This window comes from Lepidochelys kempii, chromosome 4, assembly GCF_965140285.1.
Source record: "Lepidochelys kempii isolate rLepKem1 chromosome 4, rLepKem1.hap1, whole genome shotgun sequence".
In the NCBI taxonomy this organism is placed as follows: Eukaryota; Metazoa; Chordata; order Testudines; family Cheloniidae; genus Lepidochelys; species Lepidochelys kempii.
This window is the reverse complement of record NC_136383.1, coordinates 91,432,246-91,456,675: the sequence shown is the minus strand read 5'-3', so window position 1 is coordinate 91,456,675 and position 24,430 is coordinate 91,432,246. Positions and strand designations below refer to the sequence as shown.

General features: G+C 41.7%; 2 protein-coding genes and 1 long non-coding RNA gene across 12 annotated transcripts in view; 1 reads left to right on the top strand and 2 right to left on the bottom strand.

The window, feature by feature from the left end:
* LOC144930512 (uncharacterized) overlaps nt 1-2,009 on the bottom strand; it is a 71,014-nt gene extending 69,005 nt beyond the window's left edge. The window contains exon 1 of one of the 2 annotated variants that reach the window (XR_013635726.1): nt 1,350-2,009. This is a non-coding gene — a long non-coding RNA (uncharacterized LOC144930512). Of the gene's footprint in view, nt 1-1,056; nt 1,324-1,349 lie in introns of those variants that run through there. The other variant, XR_013635727.1, reaches the window with a different exon arrangement.
* The window catches only part of LOC144930510 (zygote arrest protein 1.L-like), a 28,857-nt gene continuing 5,067 nt past the window's right edge, over nt 641-24,430 (top strand). The window contains exons 1-4 of one of the 2 annotated variants that reach the window (XM_078852564.1): nt 641-1,686; nt 1,870-1,962; nt 2,042-2,116; nt 2,434-2,527. In XM_078852564.1, the coding sequence (XP_078708690.1) occupies nt 883-1,686; nt 1,870-1,962; nt 2,042-2,116; nt 2,434-2,527 (1,066 nt within the window). In that variant the 5' untranslated portion in view covers nt 641-882. The remainder of the gene's footprint in view (nt 1,687-1,869; nt 1,963-2,041; nt 2,117-2,433; nt 2,528-24,430) is intronic. The other variant, XM_078852565.1, reaches the window with a different exon arrangement.
* Nucleotides 11,060-24,430, bottom strand: part of LOC144930508 (protein furry homolog-like) — a 224,732-nt gene continuing 211,361 nt past the window's right edge. For 6 of the 8 annotated variants that reach the window (XM_078852557.1, XM_078852551.1, XM_078852553.1 and 3 more), the window contains 5 exons: nt 23,253-23,321; nt 17,470-17,487; nt 16,402-16,512; nt 13,417-13,613; nt 11,060-12,973 (listed from right to left, as the gene is read on the bottom strand). In XM_078852557.1, the coding sequence (XP_078708683.1) occupies nt 12,715-12,973; nt 13,417-13,613; nt 16,402-16,512; nt 17,470-17,487; nt 23,253-23,321 (654 nt within the window). In that variant the 3' untranslated portion in view covers nt 11,060-12,714. The remainder of the gene's footprint in view (nt 12,974-13,416; nt 13,614-16,401; nt 16,513-17,469; nt 17,488-23,252; nt 23,322-24,430) is intronic. The other 2 variants (XM_078852555.1, XM_078852558.1) reach the window with 1 other exon arrangement.

Below are 24,430 nucleotides of genomic sequence, written 5' to 3'. Positions count from 1 at the left end.
CAGGGAAGGTAAATCCTCCCTTCTTAAACTACCTGGTCCCTGGCTCTTATGTTTAGTAGCAGCCTAGGCATTCACGCGTTCCTTCCTCCTCTACAGATTCAGCCATAGGTGCTGGAACTGGGGGTGCTCCCGCAGGGTTGGGCTTGAAGTGGTTTCCATCATACGCAGGGTTTACAGTTTGGTTCAAGGCTGTCAGCACCCCCACCATACAAATGGTTCCAGCGCCCCTGAATTCATCCGCCTGTTGTTTCTCTCACAGACACCCCGCTATGACTCTTTGTTTGCGGCGTACAGCCTCTTGCGTGCTCCCGGGGGAATATCACCGATCAATCAAATGTACCGGGTCTGCTCAAGAGAAAACGCTCCACAGCCTCCGGCTGAACCCCTCAGCTCAGGTGAACGCTGCACAGACTCCAGGGTCCCCACAGGGCGGTGATACGGGGGGCAGATACAAGAGTTGTCAACCAAGTGAAAGAGGAAGGGAGACTCAGGACATTTAATAGACAGAGAGAACCCAGGAGGTTGTACCAATAAGGGGTTTACTTGCTTCAAAGACCTGCCTGAAGCTCTGCGTCCCCGCCGCCTTGGTTGCCTTGTCACCTGAGGCTCCCCGCTGGCTCCCCTCCCTGGCTCTCACCTCTGCTACGTTCCTTGGACCCCGGGCTTAGCCGGCTCTTCCCATCCACCTGCTTTCCCCGCGGGCTTCCGGGGCAGCGATCCCCGCCAGGGAATCCGCGGCGAGGCGGTTCATTGCCCCTCCGCCAATGGAAACAGCCCCGCTCAGGTGGCGGTGGGGGGACGGGACGTGCAGCTGAGCCTGCCCCTCCCCAGCGCGGGGTATTTAAAGCGGCCCCCGCGAGCCCAGCTGCCGGGGCAGACGCCATGGCGGACGAGGCCATGGATAGTTACCTGTACTCAGCCTACACCCCCTACTCCTATCGCTACCAGCCGCCCAAGGGCAAAGGGCCCCCGGGCGCCTGGCGGCAGCGGGGCACCTACTTCTCGGGCTATGGGGACACGGCGGCGGCGGCCGCGGCCGAGTACTTCGATAACTACCAGCGGGCGCAGCTGAAGGCGATCCTGTCCCAGGTGAACCCCAGCCTGACGCCGCGGCTCCGCAAGGCCAACACCAAGGAGGTGGGGGTGCAGGTGAACCCGCGGCAGGACGCCTCGGTGCAGTGCTCGCTGGGGCCCCGCACCCTGCTGCTGCGGCGGCGGCTGGCCCCCGGGCTGCCCCCGCTGCGGCCCCGCGAGCAGGAGCAGGGCAGCTCCGCCACCACCAGCGGCCGGCCCGTCCGCTTCCCCAGGACCATCGCCGTCTACTCGCCCATGGCGTCCCGCAGACTCACCACCTTCCTGGAGGAGCCCGAGGAAGCGGGGCAGGAGGCGGCCGAGGAGGAGCCGGAGGAGGCGGCGGCGGCGGCCGAGGAAGAGGAGCAGCAGCGCACGGAGGCGGCCGCCGTGCGGGCCAGCTGGGAGCAGCCCCCGGGGAGCAGCGCGGAGCCGCAGGAGCCGCGGCCGCCCCAGCAGCAGCCTCCGCAGCAGGAGGTAGCGGAGGAGGGGGCGGCGGCGGCAGCTGCCCCGCCGCAGGAAGGCCAGCAGGAGGCCCCCGAGCGCCCGGCGGGGCAGCCCCAGGCCGCAGCCCCTCAGGAGCCGGAGCAGGGCAAGACCCGCCTGCGCTTCCAGGTGAGGGCCGGCGGGTCGGGTCACCGCGGGTGGCGGGAAGCCCGGGGGCGGGGCCTCAGGTGACTGGCCCTGCGGCGGGGTCACTCCTCGCACTGCGGCCAGCAGGGTGCGGGAGCTGGGCTGGCCTGGCCGGGCTGGGAGCTGGCTCCCTGCCCGTGGCTGAGTCGCCCTTGTTCCCCCTAGTTTCTGGAGCAGAAGTACGGCTACTACCACTGCAAGGACTGCAACATCCGCTGGGAGAGCGCCTACGTGTGGTGTGTGCAGGGCACCAACAAGGTAGGCCTGGTGCCCCCGGGGCTGCCCCTCTGCCCCCCGGGCTCTGACCGCCACTGACCCGCCTTTCCCCTTCCTCCAGGTCTACTTCCGGCAGTTCTGCCGGACGTGTCAGAAATCCTACAACCCCTACCGCGTGGAGGACATCACTTGCCAGGTGAGCACAGCCCCCTCAGGGCCTCGCTACAGCTTGCGCACTGGGGAGCCCTGTAACCTGGCTTCCCTCAGGGAGGGGGTTTGGCGGGGCCTTCCCCACTGTTCTTTACAGTAAGCCTGGGAACTCCAGCTGTGCTCTAGCACCCCAAGTGTGCTGGAGCTTTGTCAGCAGCCTCACTCCTCCCTGCACTGAGCAGCCTATAATCTAAACTACTGCCGTTAATACCGTGTCCTCCCCTAAGCTTGCAGATCTCCTGCCTCCCCTGTATCACTGCAGTTCAGGTATTTTCTCCTCCAACATCCTTGCTTCTTTTCTAGAGCTGTAAGCAGACCAGATGCACCTGCCCTGTGAAAGTGCGCCATGTGGACCCCAAGAGACCCCATCGTCAAGATCTCTGTGGGAGATGCAAAGGCAAACGTCTTTCCTGTGATAGTACATTTAGTTTCAAATATATTATTTGACTGGGATACTAGTTTAAAGGATCCTGGTGTAAAATTGCAATCAAAGCAGTTTTTCTTTTGAAAGAATATATAATATGGTGGGGTGTACCTGGGCAAACCTACAAATAAAGGTATGGCGAAGCACTGTTATAACTGATAAGGCATGCTCATGTCTACCTTATTTATGAGTAGGGAAGCTGCAACATTCCCCATTAGGAATGGGGGAGAAGGCACTATCATTCTGTCAGCCACAGAACTACTCTTCCTTGTATGACTTATTGTTATGATGACACACCTAGCAGTGTCTGCTTCTGGAGGAGGTAGACATGCTTTCCTAGTGACCTCCTATGCTTCAGGAAGACTTCTCTGGGGAGCAACTTAAGCAGTTGAGTCTCAAACAGATTACTGGTAAACTCTACCTCTATCGCTCTATGTAGAGCATCCACCTCATTTAACACAAGAGTGAAAATCCAATAGCATCCTTCCACAATACAGGCAAACACTTAATGTCTGATCGCAATTTAACTAAATGTTCTACAGTCACTAACTAGTATAAGAGTACATACACAGGAAGAAAGTTGCATATCTACCAATCACTTCTAATACCTGAAAGTTAGTAATTCTTAAATAGGCAGAGGGCTAGTCAGATCAGCTCAAGCCTAGAATTATGTTTCATGAAGACAAGTAGCCATTTTTACAATTAAACTAGCTACTACTAATCTGGGGCTGTTATAGCACTATCGTTAAGGAAACCCCCCAACCTAAAAGGGGCATGTATTCCAGGTGTGCATAGCTATGAAGGGGAGAAGGTCAAATTAAATGGCTGTTGCTAATAGATCAGGTAAAGATTTTCAGTGTCTTTTTTTAATGTGTATAGATCACTTCTAATTGATACAGATCAGTGTAGCTATTGATAACTGTAATGGCTGCATTTCTCACTTTGGAGCCTACAGTGAAATAGCTTGCTTCTGTTCTAGCTGCTTTATTAGCTAATCTGATAGTGACTGTTAATTTTCTCTATCTGTGTATTTTTCAAATTGTGTAGACAAAAGCTTGTTACCAAGAGTCAGTAATGTGTAAATTTTCTGTGAAACTCTCCTTTAAAGATAACACATTGCTAATAACCAGCCTTCTTTGTGAATTGATAAATAAAATGGGGGGGTGTATATTGTAGCAATTTCAGAAGGAAGTTGCTCTAAGAGGAAACTGTTACATCATTTTAAACAAATCTTTCTTATTGATCCACAGCCACTATCCTAAGATGGAAAACGTAAAGTAGGGCTGTGTAACTTCCAGAGGTGCCTATTAAACTCTACCAGATAGCCACAGTACTTGGCTTATGCCTGCTTGCATGTGAGCCTCCCCTTCTAACTGTGAAGAAAGTCCTTAAGGTATATGAGTTGTGGCATTTTTGTCACAATGGCACAGCCATGAACTGGAACCACAGTATAACAGTAGGAGTAAGTAGAACCAGGGAATTGCTGTCTTCCTAACCCCACAATAGCACAGTACTGGCCTGAGGCCATTGCTGCTATAAGCTATGTTGACCGTCTTGTTGGAACCAGCACTTACTGGGGAAAGTTACTCATTTATTAGTGAACACCAATTTCTTATCAAAGGTGGTGTCTACTTAAAGGACTACTCTCAATATTTACCTCTAATGACAGTTTGATGTCTGGAATGTAGCTTATAAGCAATTGGGTGAAAACTATAGTATGTATCTTCTCCACTACTTCCTTCCACTGTGTTCATCAAGCTTCTCAGATTCCTAGAGCAACAGTGGTACTATATACTGAAGACTTGAAAAACCTCCAATTTTTTTTTTTAAAAAGCACTGACACTTTTGGAAAGACAGAAGACCTTCCTTAAATAAGTGTTCTTTTTATTTTTATTTATTATGAATCAAACTTAGTATGTCTATACCTAATAATGTATGGCCTTCTGCAGGCAGTTACTATGAGGTTTTTCACATATTTTTAGTGAAAATCCATTAAATCTGTCACTCTGGCTTTTCTCAGTGAAGATGGGAAAGGGCATACTACATAAGGATGCAAACCTATTTTTTTTTTTTTTTTACAGTAAAGATAGACAGGAGATAAGAATTTCTTCTAAAGTTATGGACAGAATTCTAGTCTACATCTATTAATGCAAACCTTTATTAAACGTTTGCCATATAAAATACCATTTAAAGCAGTTGGATAGAAACACAACCTTTAACAGAAGTAAGGATAATCAGTTTGTAAAACCAGACATGGATTGTCTAATTTCAAAAGATAAATGTACACACATTCCTCCTTGCTATTTTGTTTGCAGAATGTTCATCCTTTTAATAAGTTTGTATTCTGCAGCTTGTAGGATTACATTCTACATCCACCCTTTTTTTTTTTCTTTCCCCCCTTCACAAACTTGTTTCTAGGTGTGCAGATAAATGTTACAGCTAGAGTCACAGTGGTGACCAACTAGCTTTTAATATGCCCTTCTGACCTAGTTGCAGTAATCCAGATTCAGTACTTTAACACAGATTTGTTCCTAGCATAAATGTAACTTGTTTTGCCTCTTCCTATTATCCATTTCTGCCCAACTGTGTAATTTTGGAAAAATGTAGGCAACTTTACTGCCTGTGAGTATGTGGGGTATTTTCCACATATGAGTTCTGGGATTTTTAATATTTAATCCTGGAGTCTATCACAGAACACAAGGGCCACTTTTTGTGGAAACCTATTTATAAATTTAGGATGTTGAATTATTTTGCTGGGTCCTAATGCACAAAACCAAAACAGACCAGCAATCCTAATCCTGGAGCAATCTGAAGTGGTATCTGAAAAATGACAGATTGAGTTGTTGAGGTTCATAGACCTATACATTGCCAAATTGATTCCTCTGATGGGATGGATGGAGCTGAAGCCCCAACTCTATGCTTGGGGCTTGATACTATTGGATTAGTGTAGATAAGGAATGGCTGATCAAGCCCATTTTCTGGGGGGGGTGGGGTTGAAGCTTGTCTTGTCAGAGCATCAGTCACTCTGGCTAAGAAAACTACTAAAGCTTTGTGAAAGTTGGCTACTATTAGGGATTATTGGTCCAAGACTCCCAAATACAGTATTGGAAGCGTACCTATCCATCTCCCACATCCAACTGCTGGGTGTGGTTAGAAACACTCCTAGAAGAGAGCTGAATGGCAACAGCTAAGGTAAACAAGGCTAGAACTTTTCAAGACCTGGACCCTGTAGGGGGAGAGAGAGTATTTTTGTTTGCCATACAAGGAGGAATTCACTAAGAGCCCCAGCCAGCAGAGCAATCTTACCCTGCCTGATCCTTGCTGGTGAAGCAGCACAAAGTGATTTGAAAAGGACCAGACTGCTCCTGGAGTATGTTCTTGGAGACTGAAGGAGGTGGAGATGTCTGGCTCAACAGGTAACCTTTAACAGACCTCCAAGCTGACTTATTGGATTTTTTTTTTGTGTGTGTGACTTCTGTGAAAGTGATGGAAAATGCTAGATCAGAGTTTGGACTAAAGCAGCCACATTTCCATTGTACCAGCTTAAGACTCCCAGTGAGGAAGTATGCAATAGCAGCTAGTATGTGAAACATATCCCAGATAAGGGATACATATTACCAATATTTTGGTAATAGGAAAGAGGAAGAGTGACTTGTCCTTTGTCCAATTCATATTAAATAAATGCAGGGGATAACTTACAATTGTAGGGAAATGACTAATACCGGTGATAAATTCTACTTTCTCCCTTAAGCAATCTAGACACCTGTCCATTATCCATGAAAGTTATAGCTCATCTTCCCGCCTACCAGTTTAACAAATTGTAATTGTGCTGAAAAAGACTAAGAACTGAACCAAACAGCACAGGAAAAAAATGTAAATAGCCTTCCCCTTCAAAACTTGAAAGTCCAGCTGTGACATGAAGTGTAAATGTAGAACACAGGTGGACTGCTTATGCATGTGAATAATGTTGGCTTGCATCTCTGGGTATCCAGAGAGGTCATAACTCTCAAGGTGGAGACTGACAGAGGGAAAGAGCTGAGTCGCTGTATTGGGGGAAGAATGCAGCAGTAGTGGTGTTGGTATGCAAGGACAGAAATGACATGAAGTGAGCTGTAGCTCACAAAAGCTTATGCTCAAATAAATTGGTTAGGCTCTAAGGTGCCACAAGTCCTCCTTTTTCTTTTTGCCATGGTGGAGACAGTGAGCTTGTGTGGTTGTCCAGCTACTGCTTTCTCTTTTCTACCGCATTTCCCTCTTGCTCTGGTTTTGGTGCCCTCTTCTTGTCTTCTCTCCTACTCTTCCCTTCCCAATACTATTTCAAATTCTTGGAAGGACATCCTGGTTCATCTTTCCTCTCAGTACAGTCAGCCTGAGATTTTCCTTCTGGGTTCTCCTTTTTCTCCCCCCCCCCCCCCCCGTGTGTGTTTTTGTTTCCCCCCATTCCCCTTCCTAGAAGTGATCCGAGTAGCAGCTGACTACTGGCTTCTATGTAGCTATAATACTGGCCACCTATTTCTAAAGTGAGGGTGTAGAGTGCCAGTGTGAGAAGATGAGTCTTTAAATGTGTTTGCTGTACACCAGAATCTGGCTTAATCACATCTGTGGAATGATGGAAAATTTTACTTAATTTCTTTCCCCAATCCATTACTACTGAGCTGTGCTTTCTCTGCACAGATTGGAGAGGCAGTCCACATTTCCATCTGCCTATCAAACATATGGCCAAACCTTTAGAAATACTTTATTACTAACAACTCCTTCAATTCATAATCTCAGTTTTGACCCAGGTAGTTATAGGCCTGGCAGCTCAACATTGATCCCAGGTAAGATAAGGGAGTGGCTGACAGGGGACTTGATAAGGAATTAAAGGAGGGTTACATAATTTAATGCAAATCGACATGGGTTTATGGAAAATAGATCTTTTCAAACTTTTTTTGAGGTTACAAGTATGGTTGATAAAGGTAATAGTGTAAACATACTTAAACTTTAAGGTGTTTGACTTTGTATAATATGACACTGATTAAAATACTAGATATAAAATTAACATGACACATTAAATGTATTAAACTGCCTAACTGATAGGTCTCAATGTAATGGGGAATTGTCAGCGAGTGGGGTTTCCATTTGGGGTCTCACAGGGATTGATCTTGAGCCTTGCAATAACATTTTTATCAGTGACCTATAAGAAAACACAAAGTATACAGATGACACAAAATGGAGTGGTGAATAATGAAAGATCATGGATTCAGAGCAATCTAGATCACTTGATAAACTGGGCATAAGTCAATACTATGCATTTTAATATGGCTAAATGTATACAGCTAGGAACAAAATGTAGGCTATACTTACAGGTTGGGGGAACTCTATCCTCCACAACCCATAAATCTTTCTCCTGAGAAACAATAAACTGGAATCAGCTGAATATGAGCTTCCAAGTGATGCTGTGGCCAAAAGAGCTAACATGATCCTTGGATGCATAAACAGGAATCTTGAGTAGGAGTAGAGAGATGAGCCTGCTGTTGGAATATTACATTCAGTTCTAGTAGCCACAATTCAAGAAGAATGTTGATAAATGGGAGAAGGTTCAGAGAAGAGCCATGAGACTGGCTAACGGATGAGAGAACATACCTTCTAGTGATAGATGAAAAGCTGATTAAGGGGTGATTTGATTAGTTTGTAAGTATCCACATAAGGAACAAATATTTAATAATGGGCTCCTCAGCCTATCAGAGAAAGGTATAACATGATCCAAGGGCTGGAAGTTGAAGCAAGACAAACTAAAAATGGAAATGAAGGCAAATAACCATTGGAACAACTTATCAAGGGTCTTGGTGGAGTCTCCATCACTGCCAATTTTTAAATCAAGATCAGATGTCGTTCTAGAAGATATTTTCTAAGAATTATTTTGGGGAAGTTCTATGGCCTGTCTTAGAAAAGACGTTGGACTAGATGATCACAATGGTCCCTTCTGGACTTGGAATCTGTCTTTTGTATGAGATTAAAGAACTGTTTGACATATCCAAAAGGATGTGTTAGACTGAGGGAAAAGATCAGTTCTAGAAAGGAAATGATCAGCTAACATTTTCCCTTCTAGCTCCTGACTTTGCTGCTACCTTGCATCTCTAATAAGATGAAGAGTACTATGGAAAATAGTGGGAAGGGAGATCAAAGAGACGAATCAGAAGTCAGCCAAGTATTTCCACAGTCCCTGTCAGGGAAGGGGGAAAAAAATCTTTATAGACTTCTCAATAGAATATCTTTCTTCCAAAGGAGACCTATCTGGAAGAGAACAAGCCACTCTTGGACTGCTTAATGAAAATACTAGAGGATAATATAGCCAACTTCTTGATTTATTGTAAGGTGACTGATACCCCTTCAACCCAGAGAGCTACACTAGAATGCATTAAATGAACCTTGGAACCTGTGCACCCAAGGCAGTGTATGCATTTCTAACACATCTTATCTATCTGCCTATGGATAAGTTGTCTTGGCTGAGACATTTTGGATGGAAAGATAAGTATGCTGATTTTTCAAAAGCAGTCCATGTGTTTGAGGTATATCTTCATTGCTCTGTGGACATCAGAAAACTTTTCCTTCCTGGAACAGTAGACTTGATCAGGAGGTGAAGACTACGGCCTGCAGGATATGAAAAAGTACATTTCCCTCAGTTACCTAAGAATCAGATGTTTGTAAGACTACTTTGTTATTGAAGATGCAATAGTGTAGGTCAGTGTTACACTCCTCAGAATGATAAAATTCTGTGACAATCATAGAACTATAACACACAGAAAGACACAGTTGTGTGCTGCTTCTAATTTTCTTCTCTGAAAGGTTACTTTATATATAGACTTCAAAGTTTACCTGCATGCAATTCATATTTTCATTACATAAAAGTTTAAACTATTGCCATAACGAAGGCAGAGAGCTGTAGTATTTCCTACAGTTATCACCACGCTTCTTTTGTAAACAGTAGCTACTTCCACCACATCCTCCTACATCACTGCAGGTACTGCATCATTGATGAGGCAAGAGCCTGGATCTTAATATAGCTTGAGAAGTGGGCTTGCTGGATGTTGCCTCACTACAGTGGCCGGTATTAGTCAGGTCAATGCTACAACTAGGAGCAGTAGGATGGGGATAACAGCTGGTTTCCACCCTCCCTGGCTACTGTTTCTTCCAGCACAATAACAATGGTACAGTCTGAAGTCTCACTTTTGGCAGTTGGAGGATTGAGTGTTTTTGATAATGGCAGTAAAAAATGAATCCTGTGGGGTGTCCATCCTCTGTAGTTCTACACTCTAGTACGTTTTAAACACTTGGTAGGCAGTCCCACTTCATGTCAAATGCAAGAACTCCCTGTCTCCATCTCAGGCCTATGCTAAATGCAAACTTCTGTTCTCATAGCACACAGCACCTGTTGTGGACACTGGATTGTGTAATTTCAAATGGGGTTGCAGGGACTCCTACAAAGCTCTTGAGTATGTGAAATAGGATTGAGCTTGGTTTGTTAAAAATCTGGACCAGTTCTTCAAAGAAAATAGAAGTTAATGGGGCCTTGCTTGCTGGATCCCAGGTTGCAATCTTGCACTCAGTCCTTTATTGCTTTTTTCCCCATTTGCATTAGTTGATACTCCAGGCACCAGCATATTCAGCAAATCTCATGATTTCACTTGGCTAAACCGTAACCGTCTTAAGTACACCCCTTGCTTCAGAAGGTAAACAGGTCATTGACCCCAGTATCAGATCAGGTGCTTGTTCATCTAGGATAGCAGCTAGCACAAGAATCCAGCTAGTTATAAGAAATGGATGTGTAAATGCTTGCTCCTGTTAGCAAAATAAAGTACACTTAAATTGGCATACCACTTCCTTGTTATGTGGTTGCATGGAGGGCTGGTGTGGGAGAAAAGAGTGCAAGGAAGACACTGTGTAGTGCATTTTGAGATGATGTTCCTTCAGATGCTTGGGAGGAAGGTGGATTGGGAGAACACCCAGATTAGGCTAAACTATAAAGTAAGAGAATATTGCTGGGACCCAGGTTAGTCTTGTAATTGTAAGAACAGAAAGTTCCAAAAACTGTACACATTAATGGTTAGGAATTGTGCACTGGAATTTATAATTAGATGTGGATGTGAGGCATATGTAGTATAAGCCATATTACAATCTGATTTGATGCACACTAAAATGCTGTAGCATAGACAGGACGTATGAGAAGAAAACATGGAAATTATTTGCCAATTCATTGCTGAAATTGTACAGTATGTTAACTGCTAAGAGATATTTCCACTTCAGTGTTTACAAACTTCTAAAAATGATACTTACGTATCCTTCTAGCTTGCACAGAATACACATGATGACAGATACAATGTTTTTATTTTACAAAAAAAAAAGGGGGGGAGCTGGTAAAAGATGATGTAAATAAAAGTGTAATGCGCCACTAAATAAAACTACATATCCCCAGTAAATACTTATTAAATAATTAAGAACACCAGCTACAGTACCACAGAAACATCAAAATAATTCAATTTTATCAGATCAAAAAATACAGTGATTATGAATGTGCCTTGACCAGTTACAGAGCTTGTTAAGGTATCAACTACTGTCAGCAGTCCAACAGGGTGCACAGTGCCTTCAGTTAATGCATTTCAGCATAATTACATTTCTAGTGGGGTCCACTTCCCCAAGAAAAGGCAAAGCTAAGAATTTCATTTGTACATTCTAAACTCTGGAATTACAGAGCCCAGTTTAAAAAAAAAAATCATCACAGTGGGTAAGAGAGATGCATATAAAAATACTGGGTGTTCCTTTCAAATCACAGGAATCATGGGACTACATTCACGTATTTCTTTTACAAAATGCTATTTTCAACAGAATCCAGTTCATTTTATGCTACAGTGAACAATGACTATGAACTATAAGTATATAGAAGTATATTGCAGGTTTTGATAGTCAGTTTCCTCTTCCTTTCATTTTTTTCCCCTGTAGTCCCAGTTCCTGAGGTGTAACGTGAGTTATGAAGATACGTGTAAATGCATTCACACCTCTTTTCTTGAACTCAGCATATGCCGACTGCAAATCATGTATTTTACTACTAATAGCCACTGTTCCCCTTCCCCCATTAGCTTTGTACATCTATTCTCATATAACAGTGCATTGCATGAATGTACAAGAAAAATACTGGTTTTGCACTATACACTTTCTAGAATATATACAGAATAAAATAAGTTAACTTTCTTCTAATGAGAATTGCTGATGGGCAGCATATATCTTTAATATACATTTTAAAGTCTCTGCAGGCAGCTACTTTTTGGTTAGTTATCAATATTTGTAACATAAGCACTGATCAGAGAACTGAGCAGCATTCCAATAGTTTAACAGATATATTATTTCTTTTAGAAACACTGGGGAATCCCAGTTTAAAATATTATTAAATGTCCTAACATTTACACACTATGAGGATTAGAGCTAATAAAATAAAATTTCTCCAAAAATAATCTTGCATTGCTCTTTTAGGCATGCTCTGAGACCTCATCAACAAACATCCATACCTTCAAAATGCAACGGTCATATATCCATACATTTCAACTCTCACACATAATTCCTCATTACAGACAAAACAAAAAGCAAACAAAACATTGAGAAATCAATGGTTTTTGCAAAGTCTTTACAAGTCCTTTTTCTGCTCATATATGACTGCACATTCTTCATGACATTGCAAAATGTGTCATCAGGCAATTAGTTGATGATTACATGTACTGCTGTAAAACCAGGAAATCTTGCAGGTCTTCAGCCAAAATAAATCAGCCTTGATTTTAGCCTCATCCCACCTGCTTTACTTGTCTCAACATCTGGAGGCCATTACTGCAACAGCACTTACAATTCTGTTTCTACAGAAAATAATGCATGTATATGCATTGCTTTTAGCCCTTTTCCTTTAATGTAGTTTATATCTATATAATTAAAAAATCATTACCGCCCACACAACTGTTGTGTGTAGAAACAGCAGTCAGTAAGATGTTAACTCCATTGGTTTTTAGATCTTTGTTTTTTGATGAAATGTCTTGCTATGTTAAAATTCTGTATTGGTCATCAGTTTTTTTAATGAAAGGTGCTTGATAATGTTCTGAGGCATCCTTCGCTTTGTTTCTCTACTAAATGAAAGCTGTTCAGAATCCAGTGCTCACCATATTTCCTACAGGTTTGGCTTTTGCTAGAAGCTGATAGGACTGAACCATGCGTAGAGACTCTCGAATTTCTAGATTAAGTTCCATCAGTTTTGAGCTGGCTTCTGACATGTCTTGGTTAGAGCCTACTACTGCAAAGCTACCAGTCTGGCCCAATGTCTGATGACGAAAATATATATGCAACAGTGTCTGGACTGGGTTATCTTCAGAACTGCCAAATATGTCATTGGGCCAAACAGACCTGTGAACATATAATTTAAATATTTAATATCTTCTTTCAAAAGAAAACAAAGCAATTAATTATTCAACATGACTTTCGTTTTTGTTTTAAAGAATATGTATTTATAAATTAAAAGAATGTGAGAAGAGAAAGAAAGAGAAAGTTCTAAGGTGCTATTCCTATACTTATTAATAAGACGTCATTTTCTTACAGGATAATATTACAATAAATTTATTTTTCAAAGGATACAAACAGTTGTTAAAGATCAGAACTACCCTTCTTAAATGGTGAACATGCACAGGAGAAAAACACATAAAAACAACCAATTTTGTCCTTTTCAACAAGGACATCCAGCAAGAGTTGGAAAAAAACTGGAATCAAGCCTATGTTTAAATTTAAAAAGTCCATTAGGAAACTGAGTGCTGCTCTAAAAGCATAATAATTTAAATCATTTCACATTTTACCTGAAAACCTTGACCTGTGCTACTGCTGATATAAACTCCTTGCTTCTCAAGGTTTCAATGAGAGAATGAATGGCAGTTTCTGTGCTAGCTTGGGAAGCCTCTTGTATTTCAATTTCTTCAATACCACTGTCTGAAGCAGATTCAGCCTCTTTCAAACAGCTCTCCAGCTGGGCAAGTTCTTCTGACATGTTTATAACCTAAAAGAAATATGGAGAGTTGAGCTTTTCTGGATCAAAAACTCTTTTCAGCCAAATTAAGCGTTGCAGGAAGATAGGGATGTGCACTTTCTCTCCCTCGGAACTGTGCATGAGGACACACAGACAGGGGCACCAGTGTGGCCACTTGGCCCAAACATTGATGCATGTGGATGATTACATGAGTCAAGTACTTGTAATGAGCATTTGGGCTTTCCCATAGTCTGTCCTTAGTCAGTTCTTTAGAATTCCTTGCAGGAATTCTCACCTCGCAACCACACTGTCATTGGTGGGCCATGAACCCTTCCACCTGTAGCCATGTATAAAATCAACCTAAAGAAGTAGCCTCTTTTGGAAGAATGAAATAAAGCTGAAGTGATTCTATTACAAATAAAGAAAATCTGAATGTACAGAAAGAAAGAAAAAGTCCAGTAGACGTATATAGCAGTGGTGACCCAAACACAGTAGTGTGGTCCAGCCAATGCACATACTGCAGCGCTGTTCCTGAGCTTGCTCTCAATCTACCATGGTCTACACAGAAAGCAAAACCAACATCATAATTCCCCAGACAGGACAGGTGGGAAAAAAAACTCCTTAGCCAAAGAGCATGAGTAAGACACGAGACCTATACTCTGAAGTGCTTCTATGACTGACATGCTGATTGGGCAGCCAGTGGGGATAAAAATGCATGACCAGTTGCCATAGCACCCGCTGACTGGGAGACAACTTCTTTCATCAGCATTACCCACGGTTATCAACAAATGTGCATACTGGGATCTCAAGAATGAAAACTTCCAGGGGCCCATTATGGGGGATGGAGGTGGGTGTGTTGGAATTGGAGAGAGAGGTAGGGATGTGTGTGACTGATAAGGAGTGTGGGAAGGGTTTGACGAGAAAGAGGGTAAGTCTACACAGCAAAAGCTGTGCACAGGCTAACCTACCTGAGCTAGCTTGAGTCACCTAGCGAGGGTAAAAGGAGCACTGAAGACAGCGTAGCATGGGCTTCAGAGCAGGCTAGTGAGCTGAATACATACCCAGGGTCTGTGCTGAACTTGTACTAACTGCATCGAAGTCTGCCCTGTGCTGTCTTCACTGTTGTTGTTACCTGTGGTAGTTGGAGTCAAGCTAGCTCGAGAAGGCTTGCCAATGCAACTTTTGAGTGATAGCTTGAAAACTGCTTCCTCTTCATTAAGTGCCCAGCTGCCCTTTCAATGCAGCTGTAAAGGTTCCTCCCCCACTCTGAACTCTAGGGTACAGATGTGGGGACCTGCATGAAAAACCTCCTAAGCTTATCTTTACCAGCTTAGGTCAAAACTTCCCCAAGGCACAAAATATTCCACCCATTGTCCTTGGATTGGCCGCTACCACCACCAAACTAATACTGGTTACTGGGGAAGAGCTGTTTGGACGCGTCTTTCCCCCCAAAATACTTCCCAAAACCTTGCACCTCACTTCCTGGACAAGGTTTGGTAAAAAGCCTCACCAGTTTGCCTAGGTGACTACAGACCCAGACCCTTGGATCTTAAGAACAATGAACAATCCTCCCAACACTTGCACCCCCCCTTTCCTGGGAAATGTTGGATAAAAAGCCTCACCAATTTGCATAGGTGACCACAGACCCAAACCCTTGGATCTGAGAACAATGAAAAAGCATTCAGTTTTCTTACAAGAACACTTTTAATAAAAATAGAAGTAAATAGAAATAAAGAAATCCCCCCTGTAAAATCAGGATGGTAGATATCTTACAGGGTAATTAGATTCAAAAACATAGAGAACCCCTCTAGGCAAAACCTTAAGTTACAAAAAAGATACACAGACAGAAATAGTTATTCTATTCAGCACAATTCTTTTCTCAGCCATTTAAAGAAATCATAATCTAACACATACCTAGCTAGATTACTTACTAAAAGTTCTAAGACTCCATTCCTGGTCTATCCCCGGCAGAAACCAGCATATAGACAGACACACAGAACCTTTGTTTCTCTCCCTCCTCCCAGCTTTTGAAAGTATCTTGTCTCCTAATTGGTCATTTTGGTCAGGCCAGCGAGGTTACCTTTAGCTTCTTAACCCTTTACAGGTGAGAGGAGCTTTCCCCTGGCCAGGAGGGATTTCAAAGGGGTTTACCCTTCCCTTTATATTTATGGCCCTCCAGCCTCTTTTAATCAACCTTCTGTTCTAAAAACCTCTAATAGCTAATTTTTTAGAAATATCACTAATTTTGGGTGCTTCTTTTTTGTTTCCAACATGAGACACCGTCTCCCTGATTTTTAGTTGTGCTGAAGACATACTACTTCTTGTACAGATATGCAGAGATAGGTTATAGTCACCTGAAACTTGAATATGGCTTTAAAGCTGTAACATTAATTGCAAACTGACTATACAACTATGTACAGATGATGAGACTCAGTGGAGGCAGAAAGGGTCTTCATAACAGAATCTTCTTGATTCGAGTTAATGTACCTCATTTACAGTTTGATTGGTATACACCAACAGTGACAGAAACATTTTAAATCCTTGCTTTTTTTAAGATCATTGGGCTCCCTGCATCACATTGTATTAAAGAGCTTTCAAGTGGTCCAAGGATCAACACAGATATAATACAATGACTGAGAAAATAATTGCAAGTTCTAATTAAACCTTTTATCTCTTGGCTACAAAACAGCTGCTATACACACCTCCATTTTCAAAAGAGATGACCCACTGAAAAGAAAAAATTATAAAAAGGTAATTTTTAATGGGTATTGCTTTTGAACACCAATAACAGATAGCTAAATAATATTATTTCCTTTACCTCTGCCTCTTTTTTGATTGTATCTACTTTGCTGATAAGTTTGCAATAGGCTTGGAACAGAAGCAGCAACTGGAAATGCAACTTGTATAACCTCCGACACAACTCCAGCTCCTAAAAATGTAAACGGCAACATTATCTTAAATTCAGGGAGTGCTAATCAACTAACATATGACACAATCAGACAATAAAATCATAGCCAGTTTGTCCAGCACAGAATTTACAATATTAAAAATATTTATTTGCTTACTGCAGAAAAGGAAATGTCAAGAAGATTTACAAGCTAATGTAGTGAGAAGCTGATGAAAGCAGATGAAAGCTGCATTCAGGACTAGACTGGTAATTAAAAATAAAGTAGCATTACTCTGGCAGGTTAAAAGTTTATCTTTTAAGAAAGGCAATCACATTTCCAACAAGAAAAAAGGGGATTCAAATGACATTTCAAAATGTCATGCTCCAGCAGGAAATATATAGATCGCTTTTAGTTCTTTTGGCTGTTTTGTCAGTTTAAACAGTAGATCTGATACCAAACAAACAATTGTGATTTATGAGTATGGCCTCTTTTCCCAATGATAATAAAACAGGTAAGTATGCTATTAACCCTAGACTTACAGTTACAATTGCATGATAGAGCAAGAGGAAACTAATTCAATTCTTAGACATAAGAATGTTTCCTTATGAAAGCTCGCTATGATTTTATTTTAAGAAATATCAGATGGTATATTCTTATTGGAATGGAGCAGCAATATTAACTTATGCATCACTTTGTTTGCATATTTTTATCTAAAACATGAATTAATGAGGAGGCAACGTTAATATTGCTTTAGATTTAGACAGAGAAGCTACTGCTAATGGAGTCATCTACTATTAACTTCTATTAACTACAGGATCATATTATTTACAAAGGACCACTAGTTCATGGGTTAGGACTATACAAAATTGAAGCACGCAGTACTTTTATAATAGTCTATGACAAGACATTACTATGTCACAAATGGACAAGAAACAGATGGAGACCAGTTTGACGACTGTCATGGGTAAGTATTCAATAAATCAAGAACCATCACTTACTGCTAGAATTTCCATTTGCTAAGCAAGAAGGTGAGCGGGTCACAAAAATACAAAGGAAGAAAAAGATCAAGAATTAGTGTAGGAAATTATTTTAATTAGGGTCATAGATGCCCCAGGCAAACTAGAGGAAGAAATATATCTACCGTTCTCAACAGGTTCATTGAGTGGGAAAAATATCAGGCTGAATTCAAAGTGAAATTACTAAACACTTGCTGATATAACTGACAAAGAGTAACTTTTTTTCTTGCTGTCCTACCCATTAACAAAAATATACTTCAGCAACAACACTGCTATAGGAGGGGTCTGCAGTTATATATGTGTAAATATTTATATAAACCATCAGAAACAAGAACAATTGGGGTTTATTATCTGTACAATCCATTTTCCTTAATCCATGTAATCATATTTGAACATAGGGGGAGAAAAACAACAAAAATGAACCCCCCCCCATTACTTTCCCCATGAATTTAGGGTGTTATGTCAATCTGGATTTTGAGTCAACTCAAGAAGTCTTTGTTTTTGAGTTTTTAATTAAGACCTTTACAATACTTCAAGGCAAGATTTTCACAGTCGAATTTCCCTCTAGGATTGTGCATACAGTATTTTAGAAGAAGAATGGGCGTGTGTGTGTGGTAAATGTCAGGAAAGCCTTTTTTGGCTATATCTACACTTACAGTAGCATGTGGAGTACATACACACTGCATGCACCCCTAGAATGGGTATAAATAACAGTGTAGACAGTGAGGCACTACTTCGGTGAGCAGAGTAAGGACACACCAGAACCTTAGAGTACATATCCTACACAGCTCTCTTCACACTCACTGTCTTCGCCATCTACACCGCTGTCTTTAGTAGTGTAATGTCCCACTACCTTCCTGCTGCTGTGGCAGGGAAAGGCTCTGGCGGGAGAGGCACTGGGGAAAGGCTCTGGAAGCTCCCTGCAGCAGAGAAACGCTCCCAGTAGCTACACTTGGCAGGGTGGAAACAGCTTGCTTTTCACTGTGGCGTGTACTACACATATCCTACATGCTGACACCAGTGTACACCAGGCCTTAGAGTGTAAGTTATTTGGGCCACGGAAGGTCTTTACTTTTGTGTTTTGTACAGTGCCAAGCACGTTGGTGGCACTTAACACATACATTAATAAGCATATGAGAGATGATGCAATCAAAGTGACTCTTCCACACAGGAGCAGTTTATGCTTCAGTACTATGTAAATACACAGAATATATACAATGCCTATATTTTATTCTGTAGTTTGTACTCACTAACACCTAATAGTAGAGTAATTAGGCAAGCAGCAACTACTGGGCACAGTGCAATTTCAGGAGATTAAACCCTGATCCCGAACCGTTAAAATCTATGGGAATTTTGCTATTGACTTCAATAAGCACAGGATCAAAGCCCTTAGGGTACGTCTACACAGCAAAAAACTAGTCCCATGGCAGTGAGTCTCAGTCATGGGGCACGTGCTGTGGAACTAACAGTTTAGACATTCAGGCTGGAGCTTGTGCTCTGAGACCTTCCACCCTTGTTGAGTTTCAGAGCTTGGGCTCCATCCTGAGCCCGAACATTTACACTGCTATTTTTAGCCTTGCAGTGGGAGCCCCATGAGCCTGAGTCAATTGACCTGCACTCAGACCTGCTGCTGTACTTTTTTTTTTTTTTTCCTTCCACGTAGACATACCCTTAGTGACCGGCAGAGAAGAGCTGATTTCATAAACTTCAGCCAGTTATTAAGTCCCAGTACATGCCAGGCATGGTCTATTATTACTATTATAAACCAAAAATGAAAAAAAAGACATGGATTTCTACAGGGAATGTAAGCATAAACAGAGCTATTCTATAAGTTGAAGTGAAGTTCTACTCTGAAAAATGGTATTGTGTGGTTTTATATTTATTCTCTCGCCATTACTTTTACATCAAATTTACTCAGTTTACAGATCACATAATTTTCTAACTGCCAGTCCTGAAAACTCAGATGGGGATCTGACAGTCAAGATGCTTTCTTTCTGGCTCACTTGCCATCACTACTGGTAAAGATTCTGTAACTGGATTTAGTTAACAATTCTGTTGATGATGCATGTGCCAGAAGAGAATTCAGCTTTGTTCCCTAGCTGTATTGACGGCAGTGCTAAAAAGTAGTCGGAGAATCTTATTTATGTCAATGAACTAAGCGTTTCTGTTGAATGAGATGCCATTTTTCTGACCATAGCAGAATGGTCAGTACATTAGTCTGAACCCATTAGTCTGAACCTGTAATGGTCTGTACATTAGTTGATTACTTTAATAATCTATCAACATTCCATTCCACTTACAAGGATTTCTGAAACAAGTACCACATTCAGTAATCCACAATAGTTCCTTCAAGTCTTTTCTAAATGTATTTAGAAAGTCTATAGAAGGTGTATTTTTTGAAAACTCCTTAACTGCACTTTCCTGTCTTTGTGTGAGTGAGCACATACTATATTTTTAATTTTTTAAAAAATTTAAATAAATGTATGATCCAGTGAAAGGGTCACATTACTAGGAGCCAGCTTTGCCATTAACTCAATGTGTGGGCTCAGGCAAGGCATCTAGGCTGCATGTCTTCAAAGGTGTCTAAGGGAGTTGGATGCCCAACTTCCACTGAAGGTCAATGTGAGCTGGGCATCTAACTCCCTTGAGCCCCTTTGACAATCTCATCTTTAACCTTTTTGGAAAAACTCTGCCTTTCTTCAATCCTGTGCACCATTCACTGGTTCTAACAGGTCTGTACAGGTTTGAAGTAAACAGGGGCGCTGGAATAATTTGTATAGTGGGCGTGCTGAGAGCCACTGAACCAAACGGCAAACCCATATGATGGAAAACACTTCAAGCTAGTGGGTGCGGCAACAACCCCAGCACCCATATTTCCAGCACCTATGGAAGTAAGGACTGAATTTGGCCCTTCCTCCATTTCTCCATCTATAAAGCAGAAATACTAATACTCACTGCCTTCATGAGTATATTGGGAGAGTTAATTAGTGTTTATATAGCATTTTGAAAATGTAAGATGATATATAAATACAGAGTACTATTTTATTATTATATAGGTAAAGTATGTAATAAATCTTTAGGACACTGTAGGGAAAGTGTGCATGCCTACATATGTCTATTATACAATGGAACACATGTCAAGCAAGATATTAGGGTGCAAACAATTTTTAATATGCATTAAATATCCTATGAACAGTATTTAGCTTGTGTGCTTAGCCATTTTTCTGAGTTTAAAATATTGGCCATTTTAAATTGTTTTTCAGAATTCTTAACACACAGCTATACATAATAATCTCGTGCTCTAATATTGTTTTAATCTAAAAACATAACCAAAAACTTCTGAATTGGGATTTTTTTTTTAAAGAGACTTGTATAGTTTAAATAGGTCCAAATAAAATTTTGTGAAAAATGGAGAGAAAATTCCTTTCTAGGCTGAAACTCTGTGTGCAAAGTGGAAATTTTTACTGCTGAAAATAAGATTTCTTTTAAATAAAAATTAATGACAGACATAAGTATAGCATCACCAACAGTGCTACTGTACGGATTTTGTTTAAAAAAAATCACATTCTTATAAACAGATTTCATAGTAGAGTAAAAAGAAGAAAATGCTTCCCATTTCTTGGGTTGCCAACTTTCTAATCGCACAAAACCGAATACCATTGCCTAGCCCCTGCTCCTTCACCGAGGCCCCCTCCCCACTCATTACATCCCCCTTCCCTCCATCATTTGCTCTCCCCCACTCTCACTCGCTCATTTTCACTAGGCTGGGGTAGGGGTGCGTGCTGGGGTGAGGGCTCTGCCTGGGTGTGCAGGCTCTGAGGTGGGGCCAGAAATGAGGGATTCAGGGTGTGGGAGGGGGCTCCGGGCTGGTGCAGGGGGTGAGGACTCTCATGTGGGGCCAGGGATGAGGGGTTTGGGGTGCAGGAGGGGGCTCTGGGCTGAAGCCGAGGGCTTTGGAGCGCAGGAGGGAGCTCACGTCTGGGGAAGAGGGTTGGGGTGTGGGAGGGGGTGCTGGTTCCAGGAGGGAGTTTGGGTGTGGGAGGGAGTTTGGGGTGTGGGATCTGGGCAGCGCTTCCCTCAGACAGCTCCCAGGAAGCTGTCAGCATGTCCCTCTGGCCCTTACGTTCCCAGCCAATAGGGGCTGCAGAACTGGCGCTTGTGGCGGGGGCAGGGCGCAGAGCCCCCATGGCCTCCCCTATGTCTAGGATTTGGAGGGACATGATGGCAGCTTCCTGGGATCTGCGTGGAGCCAAGTAGGGAGCCTGCCAGCCTCGCGCCAACTGGACTTTTAATGGCCCTGTCAGCGGTGCTTGACTGGAGTTGCCAGGGTCCCTTTTTGGCTGGGTGTTCCGGTCGAAATCCGAACACCTGGCAACCTTACCCCTTTCACCTGACTTGGGTTCAGAATATAGACATCCAATAATTCTTACTGCTTAGGTCTGACCTCTGACATATAATGCCCCTCACTTCAGATATTGAAAAAACGGATTCTCCACACACTTATTTTTCAAGATACATAATTATGAGTGATTCATAAGACTGGGCAGGATCAAAGTCCATGGCTTTTTCTACACTGTGAGCTAGGGTTGTGATTCCCCTGCATACACATGCTTGCACTAGCCCTCTTTGAGCTAGCATGAGTATAAATAGCAGTAGCACAGGTAACAGCAGCAGAGGCGTGCTGAGTTTGTATTTGTCTAAACCAGTGGGTATTCATCTAAGCTGTGCTTCTGCTATCGATGCTCCTGAAGCTACACTGCTATACAAGCCTGAGGAGAGCTAGCACAAGTATGCACACATGAGGAAATCACACCCCTAGCTCACAGCGTAGGCATAGCCCAAGAAGTTTTTGTGTATGCATTCTGAATTACCCAAAGGTGGGGGGAATCGTATTCTTCCTTTTTACCTTCCCTGTCAAATCTGCCTATGAAAGTGATTTTAAACAAATCTATTCTAATTCTGTCTTTCATCAATTTTATTACACAATCCTAGAGGGCAGAATCAAACCCATGTACCCAACAGTAGCAAAACAATGTATATGCTTGGATTCCCACCCCCACGCCATTTTACAGTACATTTAGTGAGAATATTATGCATATATTGTTTAAGAAACAAACCTTGTCTCAAGTAGACAAGGCTATTACAACAATTAGTAGTGTTAAAGACACGGGTGATCCTCATGCAATGTATGCATGCACGTTTTTTACAAATAAGTACAACATTCAACTAATAACAATGGGTTGTTTCATATTAGATAGTAATTAGCAAAATAACGTTTGACAAAGTTTCTGTCATGCTTCTACTTTAAGAATAAAACACAACAATAAAGCAAAATATTGTTCCAGACAGGTCATACATATGTATATGGTACTAATTATATTAGATTCAGTACAGCTTTTTGGTCAGACAATAATCTATCTGACAAGCACAGAAACAGAATACTAATCCTTTTTCTTCTAGAAACATCTGCATAAAAGGCAGACTTGCTTTGGTACACAGATAGTATCTACCCTGCTTATCTAACTCAATGTTATTAAGCCCTGAACTGAGACTGGTTGCTCACTTTCATAAAAGACAGCCCTTTATTATTAGGCCAATACTTCATAAGAATCTAAGTTTCCAAAAGATGGTTTGATAACTGAAATGAAAAGCTTTACCAACATACTTTAATCTTTAAGAAGATCAAAAAAGGGCTTTTGTGCAGAACACAAGTTTTTTACTTTAATAAACTATATAAAAAGAATCCACAAGAGACAGTCACCTACCTGAGCATCTGTATTGGTTCTGTGTATGCCATCATCAGCACCAAATGTCCTTTTGCAGTCATCTAGCCACTACAAAATAAATATAAGTAATTAAAACTACTCTGCAACACAGAGCAAACCAAAGACTGTGATAAAAATGACAAAGACATGTATTGCTATGAATACCTTCCATACACCCAGATCACCATCAATGAAATTATTTAATTCATACATTTTGATATTCTCATTTTGTTTAATTCTAGTTAAAGCTGTCTTTCACATGCCTGATACTTGGCACTTAATTTCTTACCAGCACTGACCTTGCCAATGAATGTCACTCTTTGTTCTGCTAAGAAAAAATGCTATGTAGCAGTTACCCTGTTCCCTCCACTGGAAATTTCACATAAGCTTCATTATCCCACAGTATGGAGTACATGCTACCTTTAGTGCTTTCATTAAATTTGGTGATTGGGGATGGATGGCAGGTGGGGGAGGAAATAGAAAATTCCTTAATTATATATGCTAAAATAATTTTCATTCAACCTGCTTTTGGAAAGATTCATTATATTATCTCTCAATACCTTTAATGCTAAAAAGATGTGTGTCTAAAGAACACTTTGAATAAAAAGTTGATTCAGTTTAGATAAATGAAAGGATAAAACCTGTTACATTTATTGGGAAATAGTATGATCAGAAAATGTAATTCTCCGGTATAGCCACATGTACAACAAATGTATTCTATTGATTTCAATGAATGTTTTGTGTAAGAGACAATCACTATCTTGTAGGACGTAAAAAGTGAATATAAAACATACATAAAAACAAGTTAACAGTCTTGATGTACAGTGCATCCTTTTAGCCTACACAGCACCAGGCACATTTTGGGCATTACTGTAACACAAATATCATCAATAATGCTGAAGTAGAGTATTACTGGAATAGCAAAGCACCATGCTGAGATAAAAGTGAAAATTATCCCCTGTAACACAGAACAGGCTCAACACAATCCATGGAAGTAAATTTAGCAGAATGTGTGCTGTATATCATGAGTCTTATTGGAAATTTTAGTGACCTTTTCCTAACCTTTGTCTGATGCAAGAAAGGGAAGAAAAAAATGTGATTTCCCATCTGCTCAATTTAATAAAGGCTACTTAGTGAATTAACTAGGCCTGTGTGCTTATCAGAAGGAGAAGTGGAAT